The 23735-nt window shown below is 48.4% G+C and overlaps 8 protein-coding genes across 8 annotated transcripts in view; 4 read left to right on the plus strand and 4 right to left on the minus strand.

The window, feature by feature from the left end:
• Window positions 1-191: 191 nt before the first annotated feature.
• Window positions 192-5483, minus strand: Pmar_PMAR020072 (Neutral alpha-glucosidase AB precursor, putative; the record flags this gene model as incomplete). Its single annotated transcript, XM_002779252.1, has 29 exons — window positions 192-325; window positions 431-537; window positions 587-652; window positions 700-801; window positions 844-926; window positions 975-1082; window positions 1132-1282; window positions 1326-1415; window positions 1469-1573; window positions 1624-1716; window positions 1767-1874; window positions 2008-2069; window positions 2116-2197; window positions 2271-2359; window positions 2712-2763; window positions 2933-3049; window positions 3109-3206; window positions 3254-3343; window positions 3390-3490; window positions 3560-3686; window positions 3730-3835; window positions 3962-4088; window positions 4134-4249; window positions 4294-4391; window positions 4778-4840; window positions 4895-4976; window positions 5026-5102; window positions 5150-5251; window positions 5343-5483. 29 exons carry the CDS (start codon window positions 5481-5483, stop codon window positions 192-194), a joined length of 2877 nt encoding a protein of 958 aa, XP_002779298.1.
• A 950-nt stretch (window positions 5484-6433) lies between these two features.
• Window positions 6434-7779, plus strand: Pmar_PMAR020073 (hypothetical protein; the record flags this gene model as incomplete). Its single annotated transcript, XM_002779253.1, has 1 exon — window positions 6434-7779. One exon carries the CDS (start codon window positions 6434-6436, stop codon window positions 7616-7618), a length of 1185 nt encoding a protein of 394 aa, XP_002779299.1. The 3' UTR covers window positions 7619-7779.
• Window positions 7780-7951: 172 nt separating this feature from the next.
• On the plus strand, window positions 7952-10486 carry Pmar_PMAR020074 (conserved hypothetical protein; the record flags this gene model as incomplete). The annotated part of the gene is made up of 8 exons (XM_002779254.1): window positions 7952-8038; window positions 8998-9090; window positions 9270-9378; window positions 9428-9579; window positions 9624-9777; window positions 9828-9983; window positions 10032-10340; window positions 10395-10486. The coding sequence occupies 8 exons, from the start codon at window positions 7952-7954 to the stop codon at window positions 10484-10486; spliced, it is 1152 nt and encodes a 383-aa protein (XP_002779300.1).
• A 1663-nt stretch (window positions 10487-12149) lies between these two features.
• Pmar_PMAR020075 (Neutral alpha-glucosidase AB precursor, putative) lies at window positions 12150-16771 on the plus strand (the record flags this gene model as incomplete). The annotated part of the gene is made up of 31 exons (XM_002779255.1): window positions 12150-12305; window positions 12379-12480; window positions 12533-12609; window positions 12657-12738; window positions 12793-12855; window positions 12903-13000; window positions 13165-13280; window positions 13336-13462; window positions 13509-13596; window positions 13659-13731; window positions 13852-13928; window positions 13977-14066; window positions 14119-14216; window positions 14262-14378; window positions 14422-14522; window positions 14566-14606; window positions 14651-14757; window positions 14810-14891; window positions 14958-15019; window positions 15071-15178; window positions 15230-15322; window positions 15371-15475; window positions 15520-15609; window positions 15662-15812; window positions 15857-15964; window positions 16010-16092; window positions 16142-16243; window positions 16290-16355; window positions 16403-16497; window positions 16552-16651; window positions 16714-16771. 31 exons carry the CDS (start codon window positions 12150-12152, stop codon window positions 16769-16771), a joined length of 2916 nt encoding a protein of 971 aa, XP_002779301.1.
• Window positions 16772-17925: 1154 nt separating this feature from the next.
• Pmar_PMAR020076 (hypothetical protein) lies at window positions 17926-18886 on the minus strand (the record flags this gene model as incomplete). The annotated part of the gene is made up of 7 exons (XM_002779256.1): window positions 17926-18069; window positions 18120-18193; window positions 18234-18282; window positions 18329-18406; window positions 18548-18637; window positions 18688-18783; window positions 18836-18886. The coding sequence occupies 7 exons, from the start codon at window positions 18884-18886 to the stop codon at window positions 17926-17928; spliced, it is 582 nt and encodes a 193-aa protein (XP_002779302.1).
• A 1191-nt stretch (window positions 18887-20077) lies between these two features.
• On the minus strand, window positions 20078-20227 carry Pmar_PMAR020077 (hypothetical protein; the record flags this gene model as incomplete). The annotated part of the gene is made up of 1 exon (XM_002779257.1): window positions 20078-20227. A coding segment is annotated over one exon (150 nt), but the record flags the coding sequence as incomplete, so codon positions are not given.
• Window positions 20228-21699: 1472 nt separating this feature from the next.
• Pmar_PMAR020078 (hypothetical protein) lies at window positions 21700-23117 on the plus strand (the record flags this gene model as incomplete). The annotated part of the gene is made up of 5 exons (XM_002779258.1): window positions 21700-21788; window positions 22147-22265; window positions 22314-22380; window positions 22432-22572; window positions 22625-23117. The coding sequence occupies 5 exons, from the start codon at window positions 21700-21702 to the stop codon at window positions 23115-23117; spliced, it is 909 nt and encodes a 302-aa protein (XP_002779304.1).
• A 242-nt stretch (window positions 23118-23359) lies between these two features.
• The window catches only part of Pmar_PMAR020079 (minichromosome maintenance protein, putative), a gene marked incomplete at both ends in the record, with an annotated part of 2316 nt that continues 1940 nt past the window's right edge, over window positions 23360-23735 (minus strand). The window contains one exon of the mRNA XM_002779259.1: window positions 23360-23500. Within this exon, the coding sequence (XP_002779305.1) occupies window positions 23360-23500 (141 nt within the window). The remainder of the gene's footprint in view (window positions 23501-23735) is intronic.

The raw sequence follows: 23735 nt of genomic DNA on the forward strand, positions 1-23735 counted from the left end.
AAACTCCAATCTGGATCGGTTCGATCCTGATGACTGTGCTATTCTCCCATTGGGGGATCAGTATTGATGTTCATGTTTCCTCTCAAGGAGGGACGCGGACGCTATTTCTCTCACCAAAAGCTCAGGTTTTACTCGTACAACTCAGCACATCGAGTTTGTGAAAAATGTCAGAACTCAAAAACATGAGAAAACTAGTGGGTTTGGATCGAGGTCAAATCGATTGACCAGGGTTTCCCCATGACCACTCCGTTCGGCCTCTTAATAGTCACACGGTTCCCTGACGCAGAACTCATCTTAGCCGAGATGCTCGGGTTATTGAGAATCCCTGGAGAGCAGAACAACAGAGTTACAACTTGCATCTCTAACCGGAATAAGAATGGTAGGCTGGAGCGAGCTGTGAAGTAGAGAGGGTCTTTGTATCGCCACTTACGTTCTCTAACTGCCTTAGACAATCCAATGATATCAATCCTCTCCACAAGGATGCTGAAATCACCCTTACCCGATACTTCTGTACTAGAGATGCTCTGGCCGTCAAACCTGAGTACACCGTCCTTCACCGTATTCCACGATATGAGCTTTGACCCACTTGATAGTGCTGAGTGTGTAGTCCGCCCGGTCGATACTATCCAGACTGTTACCATCGTCAAGGTACCTGAACATCATTCACGGCTTGTGAAGCAGCTTGGGTAGGCCAAATACATCTGTCCCTCTGCCGTATTAGTATTGGGATCGACGAAGACCTCCAGAGTGATGGGATCACCACGCATCGCCTTAGTGGATGGCCGTTGTCGCATCTTCAACCTGAGTCGCGGCTGATACAATTTTCAACCACACAATTCTCACGGTATAATGCTGCCAGCTCGATAAAAGTGCGGTATGGTGTCCATAGTCACTGCCATGTTCTCATTCATTCCGACTGGCATCATCTGCCGACAAGGAACATTCGCACGCTGTATCGGTCATAAGGGCCTTACCTCGTCCTTCGCATTATACCATCGAGCCCCTTCTGGGAGGTATACAGACACGTTGTTGGTCCCACTTTCGACCACTCCTCGGACCATAACATCACGGCCTAGTACAACCTACAGGTGAAGATGGATAGCAACTAGAAAAGCAACAACATTCCCTCACCTGAGAATCCAATATTTCATCACACCCATCTACGGGGCATGCATATGTGTTGGCGTCATGCAAATGATCGAACCATAATGGGCGCAAAATTGCCTCCCCATAAAGCGAATAACGGGCGAAAAGTGTGTACCAGAAAGGAAGCATTTGGTACCTAAGTACAGTCTCTGGTCTCTGCTAACTAGGTGTGGTGTCACCGTCTCTGCACAGCTTCCTTCACACGATTGCGAGCCGCCTCGCTGTACTCCCAGGGCTCCCTCCGGGGGGACTCAATATGTGCATGAGATCTGACAAAAGCCCACAGCAGCAAACGCCGCTCTTGCTGACCGTAGCGACCTACCTGTAAAATGGGTTGGTAGCCGCGGAAAGCTGATGCCATCGAGTGAAGAGTTCCTCCTCGGGGTGACCAAAGAAGCCCCCCACGTCAGCGCCAACGAAGGAGTACCTAAAGCATACACCTACGACTAGCAGCCACGCCCCCCCCCCAACACTGACCCAGCAGTTGCTGATAAAGTGACAAGCATGGGCAAGACTGCCTTCAGGTGCAGCCAGCTGGCCTCGTTGTCTCCTGTCCACATAGGACCATACCTGTTACCACACTATACTGCCTATTCTCGTCGTGTTGAGGGGTAGGCTACATGTGGCTACCAACATAGAAGCTCCTGGTGAGAACGAATGGTCGCTGGCCTGGTCTACGATGCTTAGCGTGGCCCTCGAAGGTAGCCCTATGGAAGTACTGACCGTATCTGGACATGCACAAAATTATACTGTTATACATAGGGACTGTAGTAGCAATATCACCACTGCGCGATACCATTTCAAATTAACATGTGATCGAATGAATGAGGAACGAATAGTAGGGGAACGATAGGTACACACATGTTGTGCACATCTCGGTGCTCGATATCCCCTCCGTGTATCAAGTCCCGATCCATAGACACCTGAAAAGGGGACCATAGCCGGTGACCAAGCCACAGCGGACCTCACCTCAGGGCCATTGAAGACACTGGGCTCGTTCATATCATTCCACGTATAGAAGCCAGCGTTGACCCCATCAGCTTTGAAGTAACTACACCATAACTGTAGTTCACGAGCCAGCCGATTCGAATGCCACCCGAGAGAGCCGCCGTTTGGTATCTCACCTCGCCCACCATTGTCGCACAGAGGAGTTAGTGAAGTCGGGGTAAACGCTAGTTCCAGGCCAACAGTGACCACTATAGACCTCGTCGGGCTTATCCTTATTCCACACTTTTATCTAAACCCGCTGACCCTTAGACCAGAATCAACAGTAGCTACCCTCACCATCCTGGGGCTCCAGTGCCCGCTGTGGTCGGGGTTCGGCTTAGTCGGCGGCGTCCACTCACCATCCTCTTCATCATTCCATTCCTCAGGCTTCACCTAAGGTCAAGAGCAGTGCCAATGTCCGACAAACCAGGTCCTCTCTCACCGCTTCGGTGTCCACGACGCTCTCGGTGGTGTTCCAGTCATCTAAGAGGAAGAGGAAACAATAAATGACGAACACAGTAGTGGCGGTTAGGATAACCTGGTTGCTTGTCCTCAGGGTCAGGGACCATGTCGTACACACGCTTCTTAACGAAGACATCTTGGGCTAGGCCTTCTGAGTATACGAAGTACCTATAATAAAGCAAGAGTTGAACGACGAGTGGTATGTATGTTGACCATTTTCACATCTCCCCTAGACAATTCGTAACGCGAATGATACTCTCCAAGATACGATGATGCAAGCCTTGAGAATGAGTATACAAGAGTGTTGAGGAAGAGCACGACTACCACACTGCCTTACGTAGTGTCCTGTTTTATATGAGGGTCGACAATAGTGACCATCTCTCGACCACCAGCCTTGAGGTCCTCAAGCATTTGTTTCGGGTCAGGGAAGTATTTCTCATTCCATGTATGATACCTGCATCAAGAACAAGTGCCTCAACCAACCCGTAGACTAGCCTGCTGCTGCCGCCCTACTTCTTATGATCAGTGTGTTCGATGTCCAGCCATACCACATCAACTGGAATGTTGTACTTATCGAAGTTAGCCACCAGCTCCCGCACTTCTGACTCGTCCTGAACTCGTCCTTATCTATTCTCGACAAAGCGGACCGTCAGCTTGCCTTATAGTTCCATCGACATTGGTGCTTTCCCAGACTGAACAATGGCGGCAGAGGGGCCAAACCGGTGAGAGAGTGGTATGCATTGAGTATCTACGATGGAGACAACTATCGACATAAATGGACTCGGCAAGCTGACCTTCTGAGGGGTCCGCTGCGGGAAGAGGAAGAGGTCGATGATGCCCGATTCCGAGACGAACCATGAAGTGAGCGACGTCGGCTCAGCAGTAGAGGATCCAGCTGAATGAAAACGATACTGGAAGGTGAGTGAGAACATCCCTGGGCAGTTATTGCGTGTGGAATTCCTACAGATGAGCCCCTCTATCAAGGAGCTCCATGTCCCAGTATCTTTACGTTGAGTTAGAGACACGAACGTGTCCGATGGATTCAGCCAAAGCACCGACGACGACGAAGTGGTAGTAGTAGTGGCGATGTCCTATACACGTGCTGATGGCCACAACACTTTGGATGTTCCTTACGCTCGACTTGCCCCCGAACCGTTGTAGGGCAGTTAAGATAGGGATAGACCCGTAGATAGCAGCATGACTGTCCATCTCGTACTCGAACACGTCCAGGTTGTAGAAGCTGACATAACAAATGATCAGCAACCCCTAAGAGTTCCCTAGATCAACGGCTGAGCGGCGAACTGGAGAGGGGGATTCTCGCCATACTATAGTGGACATTTTATAACGGAGCGTAGCCCTATCTCACCGGTAGAGAGCATCATCCTCATCGCCACCAGCTTTGAGCTTCTGTGCTGTAGTGGCATGTTCGGGTAGGCCGTATGCTGCCGGGACTTTGCCGTGGAATGTCACATCGACACCCACGAGAGACGGGCCTTAACGTGACAAATGTCGACTGTGGTCAACTCGAATGCTCTTACCAAAGGGCTTGTGGTCCGTATGGCTGTGGAAACTTTCTTCCCATAAGCCCGAGTGGTTCCCAGGGGAGCAAGCAGGATCGATGTAGGAGTCGGAAAGGTCCGCCAGTCCGTAGGGGCTGGAGAGCGCGTGAGTAATTTAGTGACAGTTATGGGTGTTTACCATTTATCGTTTCGTTGTCGTCTGGTGCCCTCAACAACGAGCTGCTGTTGGCCATTGATCGTCTGCACGATACGGCCATCCACCGACAATGCGAGAATCTAAGATCGGACACTATACAACAACGCATCAGCTGTGCCCTAGTGAGGGAACACGTACGGAATGCATAGATGCATCACGTTGCGGTGATCAAATCCGACATACGGAAAGCAACGAGGCTTTCACGAATGATACCAATGGATAACTATAAATTACTATGAGCCACTATCATTCCCTCGATATAGGCGTAATAAACTTGTGCACATATCCTTATCTTCAAGCGGTATAAAGTAGGATTATATCACATTGTTGTCAGAATTTGATACTACGACAATATACAGACCCCTAGAGCGCTATCCTCGACGGAGAGGTAACAAGATAAAAGCTAACCCTGTGGAATCTCTCCGGAGCGATTCCAGTCCACTCAGAGTAGAAGGCATTAGCTCACCGCTTTGTCATGATCCAACGTAAGTGTGGTAGCATCACCAAGATCGAAAGTGGAAGTTGCCGACTGAATAACAACAACAACTTAAACGACAGGTTTTCCAACTGCTTGCCGACTCACTCTGGGTTCGAAAACGTACTTGACACCATGCAGTGGCTTTAGTCGGTCCTCGCGAATAACGTCATTCGCGGGGATTCTATAGCTGACCAAATGCGCATAGCGAAGGCTCTGACATCGCCGACCGCACTTACCGCTTACGAACACCCTGGACGACCTCGTCCTTTTCATCGACGGTGAAACGTATAGTATTGTCGTCATAAAAACGTAACTAGGCAACCGATTGGGCTTGCTGCAGTGATGGACTCACTCAGCTACCTGGAAAGTGAGCGGTGCGGGATGGTCTTTGGGCAGAGCCGAGTGCCGCAAACTGCCTTCGAAAACTGACTGAGAAATCTCCTTCAAGTCCGTGCGTGGTACCTGACCAGAAAAGAACAATATGAATGTTCCCCTCTTCAGTAGCGAATATATATCGACACTGAATTTCAAGAAGTAGTTGCTGAAGACGTACCATATAGGGCTTCCTGGTGCCCTCCGCCAGTCGCGTCCATGCCCGATATCTATCACAGAAGCTACTTTGGGTGCAAGTCTTGAACTTGCTGCTGTCGACGGCGAATACGCCGGGTAGAAGAGCGATCAACAACGCCCGCATCGTCATAGGGCCGCAAAAACTCAAATGTGGAGAAAACTGAGAGCGAATAGGCTCATATTCCGTCTGTATGAAATGGTTAACTGTTGGTGCTTCCGGACCCTATCCATTACAGAGCATAGACAACACACTTTCATTGTTGAGGTTTTCAGATACATAGGTCATCGTAGATTCGCGATGAGTGGGTTCCTGTCCGAGCAGCCGAGCAATGACACGTCGGGAACCGCGCCACTTCATAGCATCTCAGGAAATGTCTCAACCTGGCTTAGTTCTTGTTCAAATATAAAATTAACTACATCGTACACTAGCGTGATAGAGGTCGGAAGTATCAACTCCATATAGAGAATGTTAGAACGGAAGTGCTGGCATGACCATTGGAGGCTTCAATTTCGAGTATGTCGTGAAGCATCGTAAGAGCCTGTTTCATAGTACTTTCAACTCGAGTAAAGCTTTAAGGAATACCCTCGAGGGAGCTCGGCAAGCCATCTCACTAGCGACCTTCGGCAACTCCCCAGGCCGCTATTTGATGCATCTGAAATTTAGCATTTTTGTGAAGCATGTCACACCGCTGAACTTTTCGAACTCTGCACGCGTGCACACGGTTGCCTAAGGTGACGATGCCGTCATTGTGGCGAGATCATTTCAACTTACGAAGATGTAGCACAGCCGAATGGGGAGGTAGATCTTGTAGGTCCCGACATGCGCCGAGGGAGTCCCTCGGAGGGACAAGCGTTGTGTCGATGTTCAATAGTGCATCCTGTGAATCACGGGGGAGTTTGGTGATCTTCGTCCGTACATACTGGGCATTTTTGTGGAAAAGGGTTATCTATATTTCCTTCGCAGAGACTACCTTTGACTTCAGCTGATAAATGGGTTGCAAGCATAGTACTCTGATCCTCGAGCCGGTTCCCTTACTTCCTCCCGAGGAGTCAGGCAGCGAAGCCAAATCCACCATGGAGAGCAGCGAGCTAAAGGGAAGTGGGAATACGCAGGAAACTAGGACGACGGGGTTGCTGTCTAGAGGAGCCTCCAGTGAGGGCCTATCGAGGGCCGAGTCGGGGACCTCTCGACCACAGGTCATGGCTCTTACGCCGGAACCTGAAGAGCCCGTCAAAATTGCTGCCGAGCTGAAGCGACCTCCGTTGGCTGGAGCACTTCCTGGCTCTGAGCCTCCGGCATTAGAAAATGGAGAGCAGTTAGCTATCGTCTCACGAAAGGAGGAGACTATGGTGGTGGCTAGCAAGCTGACCAAATCTGTATCTTCCGCGAGTTTCGAGTCAGCTCTATCTGGAGACGAGGGATCGTCCTCTTCCGATGAGAAGAGGCTTCGTTCTATAAGCACTGATAAGCTGGTGAAGGAATTGTCGAAGCGAATGGTTGGTGAAGAAGAGGCTGCGAGGAAGGCTCCTGATCCGATAGCGCAGGTCCAGAGATTGAGGACGTTCTATGGCTTCCGTAAGAGAGTAAATACATATACGGATTTAACGCATCATCCGAACGATCTCTGGTGGAGCGAGGCCCATAACGACTGTGCGAAGATCGCCAATGATTTGGGCCCTTCACCGCAGTTGCTGTCGGAGGTTATCAAAGTCAGAGTGGTTCGACGACCGAAAGAGGAACTCGATTCTGACATGTCATATTTCTCTGATTACGTCTCCATGGGTATGGCAAACCCTGAGAAGCGATATTTTGTCTTCAAGCTGGGTCTCGGCGATCATATCGTGGTAACGCTCTCCGAGGTCATCGATGATGAGGCTTATGAAAGGCTCTTTACACAATACACACCCACTCAAATGCTTATGGAGCGTATGAAGTTCATCACTTGTCCGGCTAATCTAGTCGTTCCTGTTCCCTTGCTAGGGCCTAAATCGGCTCAAACGTTGGGAGTTTATTTTGGTCTGAATAATGTATCTTGTCAGTACTGCTCTACCCCTTTACCAGGTGGCGACGCATTGCGCTTCGTCTCTGTATACATTGACATCTACAGTAAATGGATTCTGCGGAAGACCATCCCATCACTTGCTTTTACGGTTGGTAGGATCAGCGACTTTTTCTTGGTTGACTACGAAAAGGCTATCATATACTCGAGCTTTCGTCTGGTATGTACAGAGGAAGGAGTCGCTCTGATGAATAAGTAATTGTGGAACATTTTTTGTCCTCGTATGGACTTCTCCTGTACATGTGTAATATAATGTTACCTTTCTTCATCGTGGTAGGTGCAGTAGCTGTGACGAGGCTGCGAAACATCTCTTATCTCCTTTACTCTCATCATCCACCTGTGAACTTCACTATTTTCTCGGTCGATGTTATCAAATTGATCTTTTCCAGCCACTGCCTGCCTTTCGTTTTCACCATAGTACCGCGTTGTAGAAGCCAGATATCCTCACGGTTTCGCATCTGTTGCAGAAGGTCTCGTGCACAATCGGGGTCACCTTTGATTGACCAGGGCTATCATTTGATTTTCATGATCTATGACCAATACCCAAGAAGCATCGCTCAACAACACAGCATCCGTCGAACAGCTCAGGCGGATGGTCGACATCGCATCAGCTTTGAAGGTACTACGAGCATTATCGAAATACGGGGTGTTTCAAAATATCTGTTTTGTCGAGTAATTCTCCATAGAAGTTGTACACGAGGATGTAATTTGACGATAATGTACAATTGAACGAGAGTAATCAGACGATGTGAAAATCATTTAAGTATTCTGAGTCAATTGGTAAGGAGCCGAAACTTTTCGATTGCGAAAAATTTGGGGGAACAATGGGGGTGTTGGATTTACACGGCTTGGTGGCATAGGTGCCCCTACACTTTTGAACGACGAAAAATGATGCAATGGGGGAAGTGTTGGGTTTACACGACTTGGTGGCATAGGTGCCCCTACACTTTTGAACGACTAGAAATGGGACAATGGGGTGGTGTTGGATTCACACGGCTTGGTGGCATAGGTGCCCCTACACTTTTGAACGACGAGAAATGGGGCAATGGGGGGGTGTTGGATTCACACGGCTTGGTGGCATAGGTGCCCCTACACTTTTGAACGACGAGAAATGATGCAATGGGGTGGTGTTGGATTCACACGGCTTGGTGGGATAGGTGCCCCTACATTTTTGAACGATCAAAAATGATGTCATTGGGATAATTCGGCGTTAGTTTAGCATATGATTGTCAACTTCGAACTGTTGGGGCAGCTATGCCACAGGTCGTGGAATGCGACCGCTGCTTCCATTGTAAGAGGTTTGGTTGACGATAAATTCCAATTCCCATTGACGGCTGAGAGTAGGGGAATGGCTTCTACACTACTCGGAAGGTCTCGTCATCCCTACCCTCATTCTCCTACTCAGAATCTATAAGACAAATATGCAAGAAGCACTTTTTGTCGAATATCCTGTAGTCGCTTTGGTGGAGTGTTCAACAATCGAACTGTCAAAGCTCGGCTGTGTCATTCAAGTTCGCAACATTTTGTGTTGGGCTGAATCCGGTCACTGAGTTGTAGACTTCCCCGTATCGCCTATAGGTTCCCCTCTCGTCCATCCACCCAGCTAAAGGAGTGGACGGTCTGTTGAGTGACCAGTACGAGGCTAGGACGAACGATGGAGAGTCTCTTTTCGTAATGCACGGGTTTCTACTGATCTCTATATTTTCCTAGCGTCGTGGAAGATTAATTCGAAGGTGACTACGATATTTGTAGAGCTCTATAGCGAGTAATTTGAATATTCGTGTGGTATCTCCGTGTGATCATATTCCACGGTTTACTCAGTGAATAATACCTATATTCCAGGGGTTTAGGTCAAGTATTTGCCGGTCGAAGGCCCTGTTCGCGATTTTTGTCTCGAGCTGGATGTCTACGATCGAGAACAAAACTGTCTAGCGTTCTACAATGAGGCCGGAATTCACGGTGAGTTCAATTCTCTTGGTAAGTCCGCCAGCGTACCTCGTGCCGTCAGAGAAGCTTCGAAGTATTCCTGATTGTCACTTGTACCTCCCTGGACTCTACTATAGTGATGATCGGATGATCGCAATGGACAATTTGGTGAAGTCCCATCACTTCGAGGCCTACCGCATCGAAGACCCAATGAGCTTTTCACTGGCGACTGAAGTATGTCCTCGGCAAGACGGAGGCCGCGACCTGTTCATTTTCAGTGTATCAAGGCCTTGGCGTACTTCCATGCGGTAGTGCCCGTGGAGGCGGCTCGAGCCCGCTTTCTGAAGCCTCGTGAGACGATCTACCATGTCATGGGCAGAATTCTCGACGAGGGCATTCTCTATCTGGAGAAATGCGGCGACTCATTGATAGGTGAGAGCCGACTCATTCAGAGAACATATGTGAGAATGGAAGGCGAACAGATTCGAAATGTCGGAAAGCCATCGTTGAGAAGAGGGAGTACATCGAGGATGTCATGGTCGGAAACCCGAGCAAACTTACGATTGGCGATGCCATACTAGTTGTTGCCCATGAGGACATGTGGAGCAGCAATATCATGACTCATCGGCGTGAGGATGGTAACTGGGCCGGTGAATTGCGAACAGTATACAAAATGAATATAATAGGTACGATGGAGATATCTATCGTGGACCATCAGTTCCCTGAAGTCGACACTCCGAGTGTCGACATCGTTTTCTTCATATTTTGTTCGATGGCTGTTGCCGATAGACGTAAGCATGTGCTATGTTCGTTCTACCTCCAGCGTCTCTACCATGCCATAGGTGCTCATATGAAGGAACTCTTTCAAGTGTATGCCGAGACATTTGCTGCTGCATCAGAGGAGTACCCATCATCCGAGCAAGTGATGGATGACATCACATCTCGAGACAGTCTCCGACGTGGTGCAGCTAAAGCCATTGGCATGATGATCGGCGGTGAGCGTTGTTCTTCGCTTGTCATGTTCAGAAAGTAAACGTTCGCATCCCTAGGTGGTTGCGACCCTTTTCTCGGTCACACGGCTGAGATGCATACGCGCTTCGTTGAGGCTTTGAGAGATCTAACAGCAGTACTGGACGACTGATAGGTCACTTCCAGAGAGTTTCTAAGTTTCATTCATTCGTATATGACGTGTTCTGGTTGATTTGTCAGTAATAATGCGGCATTAATAATGCCTTTTAGGCAGGCTTTTGGGATGCACGTTGATTTGAACCTGTGATTTGCAGATGATGAGTTATGGTATGAGAGGACCTCGAACGCATGACATGTTCATGCCAGCTTCTGTTCCTACCATATGCGCATGGTAGGACTCGTCTTAGCTCTCTGCATTGCGATGCAAATGATCTCCCAACTGACTTCACGATCGAAACATGAAGTCAGTTCGGATATCATAAGACTACGTTTCGAGGATGTAAGTTGAATTATCTTGAAGGGTGCAGCTTTCAAAAGTCTCAGAAGCAACTTATGATTATCTCTAATCGACCTCCAGCGCGATCGATTACATATGAATCGTTCAGCAGTTGAAGTCGTCGTATGATACGATGACTATAACTGCCGGCGTGGCTGAAGCGCAGCCTGGGGATGTTCGTGACAGCTAATACTATAGATGGGCAGCGTAACGTTTTCTCACGGTTTACGTTACGGTGTGCGTAACGTAAGGAGTTTACGGTTACGGCAAGGGCTTCTTGGAATTGTGGCGGAAACATTCGTTGTAAGGTACTCCACCGTAGCTCAGATAGTTGCTATTAGCAACTTGCTAAACTCATATCTGGTGGCTGGGATTCGACCAAACCGTTGAGAGAGTTAACATTTAGTTCCGCGTTGACCATTCATCTCCCTTTCAAATTCCGTCCGTCTTACTCCCTGACTGGCCCGAAACTGCCTAGCCGGGCATTCACATGGAAGAGGTTGGGGTGACTTGAATGCTCAATCCTCGTTTTATCCATTGTATCCAGTGCGCCGTAACGGTCGGTAACGTAATTCTGCCCATCCATACAAGTTGGTAGGGCTATGCCTACGTCGCGTAGGCATTCACAGCTGGATGCGCAGATACAGTTCGGACACAAGTAGTCTGCTTCGAAACATGAACACAAGTAGCAGCGTTCCGTGAACGCTAGAGAATCTCTAGTAGAGGTTCCTTAGATCTCATCTTCCTTGACGAAGTGGCATACTGTCTCCCACAGTTCGGAGTCTACAGTCGGCCGTCTGCAAATGGGGACAGCCGTCTGATTAGGCTTGTGTGCTATGTGTTTTGACTCAAAACACGTCCATAACGACGACTCTCTTCACACTTTTCAAGACGATATGTGGTAGGTACTGAATCTTGTAGAGCTGTATGCTCTACGCAATACGCAGACATGCATAGCTTTCGACCAAAGCCCTGATCAGCCAATATCCCCCCTGGGGTACCGCGGAATAAATTTAAGACGAAATACGCGTCAGTGATGTATCTTGCGCTTGTGTCGTAGACGGGTGTTATCAATATGGATCGTTGCCGATCACCTGTGCCTTGCAACCGTTCCAGCGTGGGACCCACGAAGCACTACTTCCAAGAAAGCGCGTGATACGAGCCGCTCGATCATTTCTGTCAACTGGACGATTCTGCGATACTACGCTTAGCTTCCTTGCAATGAGGTATCCAGAAGCTAGTTCTTCTCACTCCCGGAGTTTACGGAGCATTTTGGTTTGCACACAAATTGCTCTCCGCCTTCCATAGTTGACATCTCACAATTTTTCAATTTGTCACAATGCGCTTCCTTGGGTTCTCTCTGCTGATTTTGCCGATAGTTGATGTGTTCGCCCAAGACTTGGTGAACACTCACAGGACCTGCAGCGAAAATGGTTTCTGCAACAGGTTTCGAGACTGGGCCCACCTCCCTATTGATAACAGAAGAATATACTACGTACGGGAGGTCAGCTGCATGCATCCATGTTCAACAAAGAGATGAAGTGTCGGGAACATCACTGCCCACTCAGATTCCAGATGGTGAACTGCAAGCCGCTCGCACAGGAGTGTACAGAGTGCCTGTGAGGAGCGCCAAGATCGAGAAGCTTGATGAGCCCATTCTTGAGGCGGAGGTGAGAGCCGTTGACCTCTGGCATGTAATTGACTTTTTCAACGCCTTTTCAGCTACACTTTTACTCTGATAACACTGTCCGTTTCATTGTGGACGAAAATCAGAAGCTGGTGGGAAATGGGAGGAGAAGGTAGCTTTATCGGATTTGTTCTTCTCTGAGGTCGAGTATTGTAGTAGGTATCGGATCCCTAGTGGGGATGTTATCCAGGATTCTGAGCTACAACCACATGGCAGCGTGAGATACAGCTACGACAAACAGGTAAGGGAGTGCACTGTCCCCAGTGTTGGAAGATTCTCGTGGCTTTTACGATAGGCACGACAGTCTACCTTCGATCTTGGTGACTCAACTCTAGTACAAGTGGATCATGATACAGTGGTACGTTGCTCTTCGGCTTTGCCTTTCTGAGCTGATTCTAACGACAGGTTATCTTCCTTATGGTGGATGGTAGGGTGGTGCAGACGATCAACGAGAAGCAGCTGTTCGTGGTCGAGAGTGCTCGTGAACATTATGGGGACATATGGTGAGTTGAGATTTTCAGAACGCGGCTCGTAATTATCCACGTTTATTGATTCATACGCTGATCGTTGTGGCTCGTAGACTCCTTAGCGACTCTATATGCAACAGTGCAGATTTGGGAGACCCTCTTGGTCACCCCACGCAGAGACGAGATAATCTTTCCCTCAGTCCTTTTGCGATCAAGCAATCGCAAGATCTATACCTTGATCCTGCATGTACTCCACAAGAGCATCCCGGAACTTGGGCAGAAGAATACAGAGAACTCACAGACTACAAGCCTCATGGTTAGCCTCCTCGCTCTCCTCGCCTCGTCGTGGTAGATTCGTTGCTCTCTTCCAGGCCCGTCGTCAGTGGCGCTGGACATAACTTTCCACGGCAGAGTCCCAGCACTGTATGGTCTGCCCGAGAAAGGGACTCGACGCTTGAAGTTGAAGATAGATGGGGATGACGATAACAAACTCTACCGGTTAGATATGCTCTCGCCTTATATCATTTCACGTCTATTCGCGTAGATTTTTCAACCTCGGCTATGCAGCATACTCCGTTGATTCGGGCACGTCAGCTCTCTACGGCACTGTTCCCACTTTGACTGCCTTACAAGTGCGTCCGTTCATGTCTCTACAATGGCCACACTTCCTTGTTAGGTCCTTGATGAATCAGAGGCCCCTGTCCGGTCCTCTATGTTGTGGGTCAACCCTTCGGACACCTACATCGCCTTGGAGAGGAATGAAGACAGTGAGGCAACCGTCGGCTATTGAATTGAATTTTCACTGTGAACATATATCTTCGTAGTAGTCGTGAACTTTTAACGTGTGCGGTTGCAGAGAATCAGTTGGGATGGTCTGTCTTGTTCAGATTCGATTCATTCCTGGTTCCTCTCTGAATCGGGCGTAATAGACGTCTTCTTGTTCCCTCAGCGGACAACTCTATCAGTACGACAGTAAGACAGGACTCGCCACGAAACAAGGAATACATTTTAGGCTATGAAATCGTACCATGACGTGGTCGGATATGCACCGTTGCCACCATACTTCAGCCTGGGCTTCCATCGTTCTCACTACAGCTATGAGGTGGGTATCAACGAGGACGGTCAGCTCTTGTATAGTCCTTCGTGCTGGTCAGAGTCAGCGAGATATTCTCGATATCGTAGACAACTACACTGACCTTCACATTCCAGTTGATGTCTTTTGGCTCGACATAGAGCACACGAACGGCAAGCAGTAGGTATGTTCAAGTCGGAATCTTCGTTCAAACTCATATCACAGGTACTTCACATGGAATCAGACTCTGTTCCCTGACCCTTTGAAGATGGTACAAAGAGTCAACTCCCTCGGGAAGGAAATGGTTACCATCGTGGATCCGCATTTAAAAGCGACTCGGAGGTATTCTCAGTATGATATCAACGTATCCTGACGTCTGCCTTAGTTACCCTATATACCTTGATGGTTACTGTAAAGATGTCTTCGTTAAGGAGCGGTATTTCTGCAATCTCGACACCTGCAACGGTCGAGCTGATTGTCTCAGAAGTGAGCCGTGTCCGCTGCACAATTCACTGAAGTACCTTCTTAGGTCCTCTGCGTGGTGCAGACGATGAAAAGTCAGAAAACGAGGTGAGCATTCTTCGATCAGGAAGTGTGGCAAATTCCAATTTCAGTTAAAGTGTGGTTCTTATACCGACGAGGTTTTCAAGGGTCTTTGCTGGCCTGGCGTCAGCGCCTGGCCAGATTTTACCAGCCCTAGAGTACGGCAGTGGTGGGCAAAGTAAGCAGACTGATATGATGGTTTACCATCATTGGTTCTATTAATCACACAGGTTATTCGAGCCAGATGGCGTGAATGAGTATTTCTATACTTGGAATGATATGAACGAACCGTCAGTGTTCCAGGATATGGAGGTGAGACTCAGCAGCATTCTGTTACAGCCCTAGGAGTTCCCTCCACATCGGTTTGCCAAACTTCAGATGACGATGAACCGTGATCTCGTGCACGCGGGTGAAGTAGAACATCGTGACGTTCACAACGCGTAAGCAAGCCATGATGAGCATGTACAGTGATCTCCTGCCTGACATCACAGTTATGGTCATTACTTTCGTATGGCGACTTTCGAGGGTCATCTGAAGTATCGTCGTCCAGGCAAACGTCCATTTGTACTCACAAGGAGCTTCTATGTGGGAAGTCACAGGTGACTAATGCAGAGATGACCCGAGCGTGGTATGATGTTTCTTGCCCCCAGGTTCGGCCCTATGTGGAACGGCGACAGCCTGTCACAGTGGGACAACTTACAGGCCGTTCTTCCAATGTTCATGACGCTCTCAGCACCTGGAGGGTAGATAATTATTATTCCATCATACCACACCTTCATATAATCTCCAAGATACTCCTTTACGGGATCTGATGTGGGTGGTTTCACTGGCCTCCCCTCTGCCGAGCTTCTTACGAGATGGAATCAGCTAGCAGCTGCAACGAGTGTATTCTACAGGTGCATTATGTGGGCCAGTGTCTTGTCTGATCGTCCCCCCTTAGACTCCATTCTGATATCGTATCGCCTCCCCGAGATCCATGGCTCTACGATGACCGCACTTTAAAGAGATTCCGTGACGCCGTTCGGGATAGGTAAGTGGCACTCCTTCTCGTCGAAGTCGAACTTAGGGGTGCTCCTTCGTAGATATCAGTTACTACCTTTCTGGTACACTCTGTTCGCGCGCTACTCTATGTTCGGTGAGCCTATGTTAAGACCCCTGTGGTTCGACTATATGCATGATGCCAACACTTTCGATTCCAACAGCGATGAGTACGACCAAGCCTTGAATCAGGAGGTGAGTTTCTGAGGCATGATGTGAGAGTTGACACGTTGCAACAGGCGATTCTTGGTACTGATATATTGGTACGTGGAGTCACTGAGGAAGATGTGTCGGAAGTGAAAGTCTATCTCCCTGCTGGCACTCAGTGGTACGACGATGATCACAAGGTATTTGTAACTCCAGCAAACTCTGAGTCACTATTGCTCATTCAGATCATCAGCGGTGGGTCTATGCAAACAGTGGCTGTCACTCTAGACAAGATACCCAGATTCTACCGTGCCGGAAGTATCATACCGTAAGGCTTCCTCCTGCTAGTCGCTGTAAGCATCGTACTTGTGTTTCAGACGGAAAGCCCGTGTTCGGGATTCAACTAAGGGCTCGGAAGTCGACCCTCTCACTATGTGGATCAATGAAGACCCCGAATCACATAGAGCAAAGGGCTGTGTGTAAGCAGTAGTCCCATCACATAGTAACATGATCAGTACCCACTAGATACCTTGATGATGGATCGAGCTACAACAGCACGTCAAGCGGCCAGTATGCTCTGTACAAGATACGGTAGGATTCCTCTGCTGTGATTGTTCACATGAGGAGGTGTTTGTTAGATTCAACCGCCCCAACATCACCGTATACAGGGAATCTGGCACGGGGGATTTCCCGCTTATAATCGACAGGATCAAACTTGTCAGTTCTCCACAAGGTTGGTGATGCATTGTTTCACGGAATTGGGTGTGGATGACGACGTTTTTTCCAGGGATCGTCAATTCCACTAAAGTTGATCCTGTTACGGTTGAAATCAATCCACCAATGACAGTCGAGTACGATGAGATGTCGTTTCGGATCGAAGGCAACATGTGAGCAGTGCATTCCTCGTTCTTTCATGTTGAATAACGCTGTAGTTAGTATTTTGTTTCAGTTTGGAAACTGAGGCCCGTCTCCCCTCGCAAGGTGGCATGGACATACTTGTGGAATGATGATATCACTACGAGTTTCCGCTGCTCAGCAGCTCCGCTGAGTTGAGACCCGGCACAGATTATCTGGTTTAGAACCCACTGATTCGTTTCAATTGGTCATGTGATGTATTGCGCAGTTAAAACCAAATGGGTTGAATATAGTGTAGGCAACATCTGGTTTTCTAGCCAGTTCATCGACTGAAATTAGATTCCTTTACAAAAACTTACTACCGGGGCCCGGTAACAAATGAGAAATGACAAATGACAAATGCCCGGTAACCGGGCATTTGTCATTTAAATGGACAGAGCTTATACTCACTCATGTCACAGTACCGGGAGTGATAGCGAAAACTCACGAGCGCAATTGGCGGCATCGATCCGAATAATGACGTGTGGTCGATAGTCTTCAGCTGGTGTCTTTCGAGAAATGAGGGTTCTCTCTCATTCCAAGGGAAATCGCATCGTGAGCAGTGACTTACTGGCTAATCATGAATAGTTTCCGGAGTAGCCGAGTCCTCCATGATCCAACGCAGGGTGTACTGAACATACCGTGTCCCTCATACCTCGGTTTACCATTGGAGCACTCTCGACTTGGGAACGCAACACTGTACATGGAACGTTGAGTTTACCCCGTTAGTGACGAGCTAGATTCAACCCTATTATATTCTCCTCGCTATAGTTCTCCAAACCTTCAACGAAGCCGATAAGTATCTCTCAAGATAACGATACAGCTCTATATTCTATTATTTGAGGCGCAAGAAGCCCGTGATCCTAAACTCAGATGCCAAAGTTCGAAACTGATGTGAGTGAGCTACGTTCCATCACGGTATGTGATATCCTAGGCATGACATCAGCCCCGACGAGTCGATAAACTCGCCCCAGCAGTTCTTCCAGCTTGACCATACACGGGAGAGAAAACATCCATACCAATGACAAAACAGACACTGCCGAACTACAGTACCAATCACGGGGAGGCCACTCCACTCTTCAAGATTTCTCTACCTATACTCAATCTCTCCAGACTATGCAATTCACTTGTTGTCGCTAGATGAGGGGGACATAGGAGTTGTCTTTGATCTGTCCTCGCTAGAAGGGGACGACATGCAGGGCACATCAAAAATGGGCGTTCGTTCTTGAGGACAATACAACTCAATTCCTCGTGAGAAATGCTCATGTTAATTGGTCTCTTGCTGGTGCTGTTGCAACGAGTCCATCCTCTCTTCAATTTGCTCAAGCTTCTCAACCACGATGCGCTCCATCTCGATGCACTTCCGTAATTTCTCCGCCCGTTCTTTCTTCTTACGGCAATTCAGCTCGGCCTGACATGTACGGGAATTCCCCTCATCCAAAAGCTACCGTTTTATCTCACCTTAGCAGTTTCCTCGAGCATCTGTCCATAACGCTCCTCCAACGCCTTCAACTCCTCCAACTCTCTAGCAGGATCTGAAGCTGTGCTCGAGGGCACCTCACATTCGGACCTTACCAGCCTCAATTGGTTTGATGATACTATCTTCCCCCACATACATCAATGCCTGGGAAAGTAGAGATAGCTCAGCGCTTGGAGAGCCGAGGACTCACATTCACCACGACATCTGCTAGTAGACTAGCGGACTCCTCAGTTCTTGATTTCAGCTTGTTCAGAGTCGTATTGCTCGGCTGAAAGCACTTATGAAGGTTTATAAAATTTTGAAGTCAAGTTATCACCAACTCTTGTTCGTAATGACTTTGATGAAATTCTCACTATAACGCATAATTCAGCCGTTCTACGGCCTCGAGAATCGAAGACCCTACACTCACTTGAGGTTGCATATTTTTGGTAGCAGCCGAGAACTCCTTAGCCACAGACTTGTATGCACTGGCAAAGGCGTCAATGATGCCAGACGCCACCTAGACAATAGCAGTACCGAACCACGCCAGAGAATATCAACAGGATGTACCTCATTAGCATCACAGGAGAAGAACTCCTTCTGTCGCGCTCGTAGAGCGGCGTCCTCTTGTCTGCGTAGACGGGTAGCTTTCAACGACAAAATGCCCTATAAAAGATGCACACGGAGTAGACCGAAGTGGTGGGTCAGACTAGCCCACCTGACGCGGTGATGCCAGGCGATTGTCGGTGATGAAGGCAGACAAAGACATGGGGTACTTCCACTAGAAGGCCCTACAACGACGTTAAATATCTACCGAACTGGACTGCTATATTGTGGTCTAACGATAAGTTTTCCTCTTCCAGAACGATGCCACTGAATAGGGGTCCTCATGGCACGAGGCGCTCCTACCAGAACCAACACCGACCGCAACTGAAAACACAACAAAAGCGGTAGGAGGAATTCCTCGACATCGGCAGTGCGCGCCATTGAGAATTCCCTGCAATCCAACCACAAGTCAACGGCTATACTAAACGCAACAAATGATTGATAAAACTAGAAAATGGAGGACCTGAGACTCGAACGCTACTCCCAGGGAAGTAACCGATGACAAAGCAAGGTCAAGAACAAACCGTTACCAGAAGAAACATGAAAAACAAAAATACTAAAGGGCAATCTGAGACCTCATCTTATCCTAGTGCTTCGAATCTCCTAGCAACTACATCAACACTCCTGAACGACCTAGTGACAGAGCTATCAGCTTAGTTCCCAATGTTGGTGATAATGCAGGTGAGTCGATGGGGATTTTCCATAGTTTTTCCCGTGATATGAAAAACACTAGTGAAAAACATATTTCACGACTAATATCGAGCTTTTCACCGAGTTCTACGACACTTCACGTAAAACGGGTGAAACTCCGATGAACCATAAACCAACTCCGCCACTAGCATATCCCTGTTATGAACGCAACACTGTGGTTGGTCGTGGCAAATCAATATCAAGACGGGATAAAAAAGTGGGGAAATGCTTCAACTACAACAGCTGATAGAAGATATCCTCTACCGCCGAGTACTGCATGAAAAACTCCGATAATAACAAATCTTATCGCATACCATCACTAGTCGATCTCTTCGAGAAGATGCAATAGTACTGTTGATACCAGGAGTGAACCCGACTTGACATAAAGTAATGATAATAGGAGATACATGGACAAATCCGGCGTAACATACCGACAAACAGACAATACAAGCTACTGTGAAAGCCTAGAGCTCTCACAACCCAAAGGAGGACTAATACTACTATGGTATACACAGGTCCAACGGTATCAAATCAAACGGCGACGACATAGTGGACAAGTCGTACCGTGCAGGAGCCCGTATGGGGACTTACGAGCACTGTATTGAATCAAATCCTCTATGCATCCTTGATGGTAGCAATGACCGCATTTTTTAGACCGACTCACAGCTTCAGTCGCGTCCAGATTTTCGAGACAAATCGCGCAGGTCTCCGAGGCGTTGACTTCGGCACTTGATAGCGTGTCGAAGTACTTGACTACGACCTTGGCAGGATCAGCACCATCGAGGAGAATCTCCGGGTCATCCCGAAGAATCGTCTGCCGTTTATAGAGTACAACAAAAGGCCCCAAGGATAGTATTGATGCTAGTCCACACCAGCCCAGAATTACTCCTACGAACAGCCCAGCCGGACTGCACGATGAGACTAAAACGACTTAGAGTGAACATCAAATTACCCTGGTCCCTGATTACCTTCACAAATCCCTCCTACAGTGAGTGAAGCCGCAATACTTATCATTGGTAGGGCCACCCAGAGGAAGGCAAGGGCGACTCGTGGGAACTGAAGCATCTCTTGGAGCCACGCGGGATACAAGTCGAGGTTGCTAGGAATGTAAAAAGGAGAAAACCTGACTCGTGAGCAAGTCACCGAGGGACCGAGAGAAATTCATCCGTCAACTAGCACGCAAGCTCAAGTATGACGGAAAATGCGAAAGGGCACGGAGAGATTTTTCTGGGCGGGGCGAGTAATTTCGGGGCGCACAAAAGTAAATGCCGACAACAGCGCCGTGTCTAGCACTCGTCCGGCAGATTGCGCACGAATAACACGGCGTGCTGCGAAGAGAGAATGCCCATGAGTGCAGCCCTGAGATTGTAAATGGCTAGATATACAAGGGTGAAATCATGAGTTTGATACTTGCTGTGTGCGTTTAAACACTGCTCATTTCAGCATGGTATTTTTTGAGAGCCGGGAGTCAGACAATCCCACTCGACCAAAAACTTGGAATGTCGTAGATACCGAAACAACTGCTATATTACATACACTGGACGTGTACGGCTGTAGTCAAGGAGATATTCAGGAGAAATGGTTGAATACCCCTGCCGGGAATAGAACCCACGCCCTCGCAGGACACACGCGATCGAACATCTGTTCTTGTGCACCCCAAGAATGCTCAGTGCTAGTCATCGAGTCAGTAGCGAACGAGAAAGCGGTCACTCTTCGAACCCAGTTTCTGCACCGATAGGTCTCGAGTTCGATTCTCCCGTGCTAGTTTTTTCTGCAATCACTATCACGTTCGTGTGGTCCACTTACTTGGGACGATGAAGATAGAACGCCGGCCAGGGATGTTGTGTGTAACCCTCGTATGTCCATTTCGTCTCCCTCGGCAGGGAAAGTAGAACTAATTGGAATTACTGGCATTCACGTGAGTGACTCTCAATGTGAACGTTGTCAAGGTCTTGAGAGGTGAGCTTAGTGAGACGAATCACTGAGGAGTCAATACTTTTACAGTCGACTCAACCAAGAGCTTCTGAAACGGGATGTCGCCAGAAGTTGTATCAGCCACTATCGGCAAGCCATTGCACAGCTTCAGCACAAGTGAACTCGCAACTCGTATTTGCTCGCCCTGTATTGTGACGTTGTGTAGGCTGAAGCAGAGGACAGAAGAGTACGAGTCCATACTAGTCCGACTGGATGAGCTCAAAGGCGTTGTTGATACACGCGAAAATAGGAGACATTCAGAGCAATACCTCAGTGGACGTCCCTCCCAAACTCGACGTGTTGTGTGTCAGAATGCCTGTATCTTCTACTGCGGCTCCTGCAAAACTGTCCGCGGACGGGACCAGTAGAGATTTCGCCAAGGCTACTCCCGAATCGCTTCAGTAAGCTACTATCTATCCCAGTGTGACATGTATTGAAGTATCCTACTGCATAGACATGGGCAGTCCAGCGAAGCTCAGAGTGACCGAGGAGAGGTGCCACAGGAGACTTCAATAGCACCAGCTGCGACACAGTGAGACGTTCACAGTTCTCTCCAATTGCACTCTGCTGTTATCGTGCTATTATCCCTACTGAACCTTTACTACGATGAAAAGTGCGTGCAGTCATCGACTGATGCCTTTGACTACGTCCTTTTTAAACCTCATTATGCGACACGGCATGTCTTAGCATCAGTAAATGTATCCCTTCGAACCCCCAGAACTATGCGTACATTTCTCATGCTAGTGCGAGATTTCTCAGGACGTCTCCTAGGGGCCATCCCAAAGGTGTTCAAACCGACCGCTCGGTCGCTGCTTTTGCTCAAGGGCTGGCTCATGAAGTCGCAGTGGAGGTCGGGGAGTTCCTCGGAGAGAAGGAAGGTAGCTTCAGCGAGTCTGATCGACCTATAAAATCCCTCATACGTTCAGCGGACTCGGGTATAGCAGTCGATCGGGAAGCCTCTCCATCCAAGCCTGACAAGAGATTCTGCACAGCGTGAGTGCTGCAATGCCTGCGTTCCCATAAACGACCCTAGATTCGTGTTAGATGTGGCCGACGTGCTACCATTGGTGTTCCCAAAAACACCCAGACGGAGCTCTCGGAGGACGACCCCGAAGATGGCGTTTTGTGGCCCAAGCTATCAGCTTACCTTTATAAGGGACCTACTAAGCATCTTGCGATGAATATGTGAGAGAATATTTCAAGTCAATTTCATCATTCTAATAGTTTCTGACCTCAGGTCAACGCAAACGGAATATACTGCAGCGGGTGCATTCCACGATCTATTTCATGATGTAGGGCAAATAATTATGCAGACCAAGGAAGAGGAGAGCGAGACCTCTGGCGAGGAGTATGCTCTGGACGATTCCAAGTCATCCATCGGAATTATCAGCAGCCGCAAGAGGACGCTGAATCGTGGTTTACCGGCTGCTAGCTCGAGCGACTCTCGGTCTCCTGTAGAGAGACGACATGAATCTTCTGCACAGAACCATGGAGAAAATGATGCTGAGATTGATGACGACTGGGAGATATCTGATGATGAGGTCGATGATGCTGACGATACCATGTCGCCTTCGAAGCGACCCTCTAAAAAATCCGAGAGTGCTCGGACCGTGTCCACTAAAGGTTCGTCAAGTACGGGAAGTGAATGGAGCAGGAGATGGCTTGGCTCGCTGACCTCACGTTTGAGTAGTACTGCCGCCCTTGGCAGCGGCCAGGATCATAGCAGTTGACTCCTTTTGTTCTGCTTCTATTGCAGGTTAGTGTCATTTTGTTGTGATCATGTGCCATGGATTCGCCAGCGTTGTTGTGATACAAATCTGCGCTTGAGCACGTAGTACATGTCGCGGGTTCGAGTGAATGCAACCGAAAAGGGTGATGTGATATCATCACCATCACAATGATGGTGAAGCTATATTGTGTAGAGTGCACAAGTAAAGAATCTTAGGGTTAGCCTGGACTCCAAGCCTTGGAGCTAGTTGATGGTCTCATGAGTAGGGTGTTGGTAGAATCTCGACATTGCATTCATCATCGCCTTGAGTTCCCGTTGACCAATACCCTCACGCCAATACCGTTGGTCGCTTGCTCTTTTCAAGAGCGTCTCTTGCGTGCTTACCTAATTATGTTCGAATACGGAGTGTTCATGGATTTATCTGCTTCGTGAGCCTTGACCCTTATTCTTCCCTTCTAGAGCGATCGTCATGCACATGCTCCCTAATGGTCAACATGGTGGAGAACCCGTCAACAAGTCTCTCAAGTCCTGTCGGTTTGGAGATTGTCCAAGTGTTTGGTGTTGCTACAGAGAACGTGCATCTTAGATATATTAGACTCAAATATGTCTAAGATGCACG

The sequence above is a fragment of the Perkinsus marinus genome (assembly GCF_000006405.1).
Source record: "Perkinsus marinus ATCC 50983 genomic scaffold scf_1104296947650, whole genome shotgun sequence".
NCBI lineage: Eukaryota > Perkinsozoa > Perkinsida > Perkinsidae > Perkinsus > Perkinsus marinus.